Raw genomic sequence first — 7,691 nt, 5'->3', positions numbered from 1 at the left:
AGCAGCTGCAAAAAGTGCAGCCGCAGACTCCTCTTCTCCCTTCAGTGAAGGTCCAGTCGCAACCGCAGCCGCCCCTGCAGCCGCCGGCTCACCCCGCGGTGCAGCAGCTGCAGCACCAGCCGCCGCCGCGGCCCATGCACATGCAACCCATGCCCTTCCCATCCCACATCCCCCAACCCCAACCTCCGCCGCAGCAACATCCGCCCCCGCAACCGCCCCCACCGCCCCCACCGCCGCAGCCGGCCAAACCGCAGCAGGTCATCCAGCATCACCCATCGCCGCGGCACCATAAGCCTGATCCCTACTCGACCGGTGAGCGGGAGTTGGGGACGGCGGTTGAGTCTACGGCTTGAGCCTAGTTGCACTGCGTGATGAGGAAGGGGTATGGGGCGGTGGGGCGGTTTCCATGTGTCCTCTGAGCTCCGCCAGTCCCCGTTGGTAGACGATGGTGTGGAGGGAGCCCCGGTTAGCCAGAGTCTGACGTAACCGCCCGGTGAGGCCTCTTTCTGTCTCAAATCCTCAAAAATTTGAGGGTATCAGGTATTGAAAGGTCTTGAGGATCTCAAGTTTTTGAAGATGTAGAGGTTCTCAAATCTTTGAGGAACTTGAGGATCTCAAGTTTTTGAGGATCTTGAGGACCTCGAATTTTTGAGGATCTCAAGGATCTCTGCTCTTTGAGGAGCAAGGATCTCAATTTTTTGAGGATCTGAATCTCGAGGTTCTCAAATTGTCCCTTGACGATCTTGAGGTTCTCAAATCTTTGAGGAACTCAAGGATCTCAAGTTTTTTAAGATCTCGAGTGTTTCAGGATCTTGAAGTTCTCATTTCTGAGGACCTCGAGGTTCTCAGGTCTTTGAGGAACTCAAGGATCTCAAGTTTTTTAAGATCTCGAGTGTTTCAGGATCTTGAAGTTCTCATTTCTGAGGACCTCGAGGTTCTCAGGTCTTTGAGGATCTCAACAATCTCAAATTTTTGAGGAACTCGAGGTTCTCAAATCTTTGAAGACTTCAGGGTTCTCAAGTTTTTGAGTCTCAGTGCAGCACTGATGTCAGAGAGCACTGGCTTCACCTTCACCGCTGTCCCAGCTGGGTGCCAGCATTGAGTAGTGTCTCTCAAGGCAGCAGAGGGTCAGCTCCCTGCTCTTAGAGAAGGTCAGGCCTGTGGATGCCCTGCGAGGGTTTCCTGGTGTTTTTCGGAGTGCGCCCTCCAGTAACGCAGCTGCTTGGCTGCCAGGTGGAGGAGAAGGGATGATCTGGGGGTAAACCTGGTGTGACGACCTCCAGCCATCCGAGAAATTGGAGGAAGCAGCCGGGATAATGTGGCCGCAGGGCTCAGCCTTCAAGGTTGGCTTGGGAGATCCCAGATCTCCACGATGGCCGTGCGCTCAGTGGTGCCACCACCGATGTTCCAGATGGGGAACATCTCCAGCCAGGATAACTCCCGACAGTGTTGTGTTTTTGAGACCAGCCACCCATAAAACCTCTGCGGTTTGGTGAGGCCTCGCTCCTGCTTTCATTTGGCCACGTGGTTCTCCAGGTTGTTGCCCATCAGGTCTTTGCTCCTGAAATCATCCTGCTCAGCACCACGTGGGCATAGGCAGGAAAAAATCCCTGGATTTGAAGGGATGGAGCCAGGTGAAGGCAGGCAGCGCTTGGAGCCGCTTCTCTTGCCTGTAGAGCTGCCATAGGCAGCTTGGTCGTGATGCCTGAGATGGCAAGTTTGGACATGATGATTGCCCAAAATGGAGCCTGCTGGCTCCCAAAAACCTCCCCATTGCTTGTAGAGCCAACACGTCCTGTGTCCGTGGCTCTGGGCAGGGAGAGGTGCAGGCAGCGGGAAGTGCAGGCAGGGCAGTGTCAGTGCTTGGGTGTCCTAGGGGAATGGCTTTACAGCTGGGAATATTGATGGACCACCAGGAGAATGAGCAGAAGGGGTTGAATTATGGGGAGGACACCACAAACGAGCATCACCAAGGCGGGCGGGACAAGCCACCGCGCGGCCTCAGAGCATCTTCTGCTCCCCGGCGTTGGCTCATGGCGGTGGTACCCACTGGAAGGAGGTGGCTGGGGTCCGTTGGGGACATCCCAGAGCCACCACACTTCATCCAGGAAAGCGATTGTCCCATGGGGTGATGGCGTGCGCCGATCAGCTTTTTCGGGTGATGTTTGGCGTGCCGGTGGTGACGACGGTTAACTGATTGATGCCAAACTGTTCCCAGGTCACTTGAGGGAAGCCCCTTCCCCTCTCATGATGCATTCCCCACAGATGCCGCAGTTCCAGGGTTTGGTCCACCAGTCGCCACCTCAACAAACTATCCAGCCAAAAAAACAGGTAAAAAGGAAAGCAGAGCACCCAACCGGGGGGGTCCCGACCAACGGGGACCATCGTCTTCCCACCACCGGCTTGGGAGCAAGCGCCGAAAGTCCAGGGGCCGTTAGCCAGCGGTTTGCATCGGGAATTTGAGGAGGGGGGGATGAGGGAAGGGCATCACTGAATGTTTCTTGAACCTTTTTTTTTCGTGGCAGGAGATGAGAGCCGCCTCCGTCGTCCAATCTCAACCCATGGTGGTGAAGGAGGAGAAGATGCATTCGCCCGTCATCCGTAACGAGACCTTCAGTCCCCCGTTGCGGCAAGATCCACCGAAACACCCGGAGAGCATCAAACCGCCCGCGCACATCCCGCAACGTGAGTCCGGGGATGCGCCGCTTCAGATTGTCCCCCCCAGTTTTGGTGGCAGAGACCCCATTACCCCCTATTTCAGCAGCTGAGACCCTATCACCCCCCATTTTGCTGGCTGAGACCCCCATCGCCCCCCATTTTGGTGGTTGAGACCCCCATCACTCCCTGTTTTGGTGGCTGAGACCTCCATCGATTCCGCCTCACCATGAGGTTCCTGGGGGACCCCAATAACCTCTGACGGAAGCCCCTGGTTTTTAGGGACGGAGATGAAACCCATGGAGGGGGGACGACCTGTCATTAGACCCCCGGAGCAAAACCCCCCACCACCAGGAGTGCAGGAGAAAGATCGGCAGAAACAGGAGCCGAAAACACCCGTCGCCCCCAAAAAGGTAACGTACCCTGGCAAAAATTAGGAAAAAACCTCCCAAAATTCAGAATTAAACCTCCTAAAATTAAGCAGGACCGTGTTGCTCACCTGAATCTTGGCGTACGGCCAAGATTTGATGTTTTCCACCTCCAAATTTCCCATTCGGAGATGGAAAGTGCCCGATGGAGGTTGGAGAGGTAGAAATGGGATCCCCACCAAGCTGAGGGAAGGGATGCAATCCATAGGGACCCGGACAAGCTCCAGAAGTGGGTCCGTGAGAACCTCCTGAGGTTCTACAAGGCCAAGTGCAAGGTCCCGCACCTGGGTCGGTATCGGTACAGGTTGGGGGATGAAGGGATGGCGAACAGCCACACGGAGACAAGGACTTGAGGGTGTTGGTGGATGGAAAGCTGGATATGAGCCGGCAATGTGTGCTTGCAGCCTAGAAAATCAACCGTATCCTGGGCTGTGTCAGAAGAAGCGTGGCCAGAAGGTCGAGGGAGGGGATGCTCCCCCTCCGCTGTTCTGAGAACTCCCCTGGAATCCTGCATCCAGGTCTGGGGTCCTCAGGACAAGAAAGACATGGACTTGTTGGAGCGGGGCCAGAGAAGGCCATGAATATGATCCAAGAGCTGGAACACGTCTCCTGGGAGGACAGGCTGAGAGCATTGGGGTTCTTCAGCCTGCAGAAGGCTCTGGGGAGACCTTCTTGTGACCTTCTTATAAGAAAGATGGAGAAAGAGTTTTTACCAAGACCTGTAGGACAAGGGACAACGGTTTTAAACCAGAAGAGGGTAGATTTAGATTGGACCTAAGGAAGACATTTTTTACGATGAGTGTGGTGGGACACTGAAACAGGTTGTCCCAGAGAAGTTGTGGATGCCCCATCCCTGGAAGTGTTCAAGGTCAGGTTGGAGAGGGCTTTGAGCAACCTCATCTGGTGGAAGATGTCCCTGCCCATGGCAAGGGGTTGGACTGGATGACCTTTGAAGGTCCGTACCAACCTAAACCAGTCTATGAAAACCTCCCTGCTCATGCAGGAGCCCTCAGAGGAGAGTTTTGCCTGGAGCCGAGACAGGGATGGACCCAACGGGGTCACCCACGGGTGACGGAGATCCCCCACCCCATAACGGAACATCCCCTGCAAGAGCAGCCACTGCGTACAGCGGGTTTGCACGATGCCAAGGGCATCCCAGTATAGCTCCATGCCGGCACTGGGGGCTAACCAGTCCTTGCCGGAGCTGCTCATCTCCCAGCACCCACAAAGCACCGGCGGCACGGCTTCCCCGGCACCGAGGGTGGCGAGACGCTGGCAAGAGGTTGCTCAGAGGTTGAAGATGTCCCTGTTCATGGCAGGAGGGTTGGACTAGGTGACCATGAAAGGTCCCTCCCAACCCAAACCATTCTGTGATTCTCTTAAGTGGGAACGGGGAATGTGAGGTGCCAAAGCAGCCAGTCCTGCTCCCAGCATTCCCAGGAAGGGGTCAGAGCTGCCCGCTTGGCTTTGGGGGAGGAGATGCTGCCTGATATGGGTCCCACCCAGCACCAGGGAACGGAAAGGTGTTTTCCCCAGATGACACGGTGATGGGGAACGGCTTTTTGGCAGCAGCGGGATGGGCATTTGCCGGATCGACTTCCCCCTCCCCAGCTTGGCTCTTCCTAACCCACCCATCCTTCTCTCCATAGGACCTGAAAATCAAGAACATGGGTTCCTGGGCAAGCTTGGTCCAGAAACACCCCACCACTCCGTCCTCCACAGCAAAGTCCTCCAGCGACAGCTTCGAGCAGTTCAAGAGGGCGGCGCGGGAGAAGGAGGAGCGGGAGAAGGCACTGAAGGCTCAGGCGGAGCAGGTGGAAAGGGAGAAGGAGCGGCTGCGGCGGGAGCAGGAGAGGATGAGGTGAGACCGTCACCACCACCACCACAGGGAAGGCGTTTCGGGGTGTCTTCACCTTGGGCAAGGGTGCGGAGAGATGTGTGCTCTCATGGCACGATCGGTGCTGGTCCGTGGCATGATCCGATAGTGTGGCACGAATCCGATCCATGGCACGATCCGAGCTCTTGGCACAAATCTGATCTCATGGCATAAAACTGATCAGATCTCGTGGCACAATCCAACCTTACAGCATAAATCCGATCCAATCTGTTGCACAATCCAGTCTCTTGGCATGAATCCGATCTGATCTATGGCATGATCCAGTCTCTTGGCACGAATCTGATCTCGTGGCATAGAACTGATCGGATCTCCTGGCACGATCTGCGCTGACCTGATCCATGGCACAGTCCAGTCTTATGGCGCAAATCTGATCCAATCTGTTACACGATCTGGTCTCTTGGCATGAATCCGATCTGATCCATGGCATGATCTGATCTCCTGGCAGGAATGCAATCTTGTGGCATAAAACTGATCTGATTTCGTGGCACAAATCCAATCCAATGGCATGGCTTGATCTGCACTGATCTGATCCGTGGCACGATCCGATCTCGTGGCACAAATCCAATCCAATCTGTGGGATGATCCCATCTGGTGGCACGAATCTGATCTGATCTAGGGGCACAATCTGTGCCAGTCTGATCCATGGCATGATGCAATCTCGTGGCACAAATCCAATCTCGTGGCACAAATCCAATCTCGTGGCATGAATCTGATCCCATCTCATGGCACGAATCCATTCTGATCCGTGGCACGATCTCTGCTGATGTGATCCGTGACACAATCTGATCTCACGGCACAAACCTGATCAGATCTCGTGGCATGAATCCATGCCGGCAGCTCTTCTCCCCCACCACGCCGTGCCGCGGTGCACCAAAACCAAGCGCTCAGCGCCAAAAATGCCCGTACCCTGGCCGTTATGGCATTTACCCCGTGTCGACGCCATGGTGTTGGGGAGCAAACTGGGACCAGACCTCGCTGTGGCGAGGGGTTGCATGAGGTTCCCGGCGCCTGACGGCATCTCCCGGCGTTTTTTGGCAGGAGCCGGGAGGACGAGGACGCCATGGAGCAGGCACGCCGGGTGCATGAGGAGGTGCGGCGACGCCAGGAGCAGCAGCAGCAGCAGCAGCAGCAGCAGCAGCAGCAGCAGCAGCAGCAACAGCAACAGCAACAGCAAGTGTCGGCGGCGGCAGCGCCCCAAGCCCAGAGCTCGCAGCCCCAATCCTCCCAATCCATGTTGGATCAGCAGCGGGAGATGGCCAGGAAGCGGGAACAGGAACGGAGGCGCCGGGAAGCGGTGAGTGGGGAAACCGGGGCAGCTCCTGCCCTGAAATCAGGAGGGATGGTGAAAAGTCTGTGGGGATGCTAAAAAAAACACCCCAAAATTGCCGGGGAAGGCAAAAAATCCTCGGTGAAGTAAAAAAAAAAATGGGCAGGGATTCTGAAACATCCCTTGGGAAGTAAAAAAATCCTTAGGGATGCCCTTAAATCCCCAGGGAAGCCAAAAAATCTTTGGGGATGCCCAAAAATCCCCAGGGAAGCTGAAAAAGCCCTGGGGATGCAGGAAAATCCCTGCAGATGCTGAAAAATGCCTGGGGATGCGGAAAATTGCCTGGGTAAGCCCAGAAAATCAAAGGGGATGCTGAAAAATCTTGGGGATGCTGTGAAACCCTCAGGGACGCCAAAAAATCCCTGGTGATCCTGAAAAATCCTTGGGGATGCCTAAAAATCCACACAGATTCCAAAAAATCCCCAAAGAAACCCAAAAATCCCTGGGGAAGCCAAAAAAATCCTTGGGGACGCTGAAAAAAGCCCCAGAAATGCTGAAAAATCCTCAGGGATGCCAAAAAATCCCCAGGGATGCTGAGAAGTCCCAGGGGATGCAAAAAAAAAAAACCCTCTGAGGATGCTGAGAAATCCCTGGAGATGACAAAAATAATCCTGGCAGTGCCGAAAAATCCCTGAGGATGCCAAAAAAACTTTTGGGGGATGTGGAAAAATCCCCAGGGATGCTGAAAAAAATCCTCAGAAGCACCAAAAAATCCCCAGGGATCCCCCAAAAATTCCTAGGGGTGCTCAGAAGTGCGCAGGGATGCTGAAAAATCCTGCGAATGCCAAAAAATTCCCGAGAATGCTGAAAAAATCCTGGGAATGCAAAAACAAATCCCTTGAATGAGAAAAAAATATCCTGGGAATACAAAAAAGAAATCTCAAGAATGCTAAAAAATTCCATGGAATGCCAAAAAAATTTCCAGGAATGCTGAAAAACATCTCAGGAATGCCAAAAAATTCCCAGGAAGACCAGAAAAATTCTTGAGAATGCCAAAAAAACCCTGGGAATGCAAAAAACCCCCACACCCCTTCAATGCAAAAAAATATCCTGGGATTGCAAAAAAAAAAGGTCAGGAATGCTGAAAAATTCCATGGAATGCCAACAAAAATTTGAGGAATGCTGAAAAAATCTCGGGAATGCCAAGAAATTCCCAGGAAGGCCAAAAAATTCCCAAGAATCCCCACAAAAATCCCTTTTCCCTTCTCTTGCAGATGGCCGCGACGATCGACATGAATTTCCAGAGCGATTTACTGGCAATATTCGAAGAAAACCTTTTCTAACGGCGCCCGGAGGTTTTGGATTCTTTTCCTCCCAATTTGACTCTTTCAGAAAAACAAAAAACAACAAAAAAAAAAAAACACAAAAAAAAATTCTCCTTTTT

General features: G+C 53.6%; 1 protein-coding gene across 1 annotated transcript in view; it reads left to right on the top strand.

Annotated features, from left to right (window-relative positions):
• LOC104832616 (bromodomain-containing protein 4-like) overlaps nucleotides 1–7,674 on the top strand; it is an 8,524-nt gene extending 850 nt beyond the window's left edge. Inside the window, exons 2-8 of the mRNA XM_010568879.1 lie at nucleotides 3–312; nucleotides 2,219–2,331; nucleotides 2,526–2,685; nucleotides 2,938–3,068; nucleotides 4,733–4,944; nucleotides 6,019–6,274; nucleotides 7,522–7,674. Coding sequence (XP_010567181.1) covers nucleotides 3–312; nucleotides 2,219–2,331; nucleotides 2,526–2,685; nucleotides 2,938–3,068; nucleotides 4,733–4,944; nucleotides 6,019–6,274; nucleotides 7,522–7,590 — 1,251 coding nt within the window. The 3' untranslated portion in view covers nucleotides 7,591–7,674. The remainder of the gene's footprint in view (nucleotides 1–2; nucleotides 313–2,218; nucleotides 2,332–2,525; nucleotides 2,686–2,937; nucleotides 3,069–4,732; nucleotides 4,945–6,018; nucleotides 6,275–7,521) is intronic.
• Nucleotides 7,675–7,691: the final 17 nt, after the last annotated feature.

The sequence above is a fragment of the Haliaeetus leucocephalus genome, unplaced genomic scaffold (assembly GCF_000737465.1).
Source record: "Haliaeetus leucocephalus isolate CR32 unplaced genomic scaffold, Haliaeetus_leucocephalus-4.0 Scaffold261, whole genome shotgun sequence".
Taxonomy (NCBI): Eukaryota; Metazoa; Chordata; class Aves; order Accipitriformes; family Accipitridae; genus Haliaeetus; species Haliaeetus leucocephalus.
This window is presented reverse-complemented; position numbering and strand designations above follow the sequence as displayed.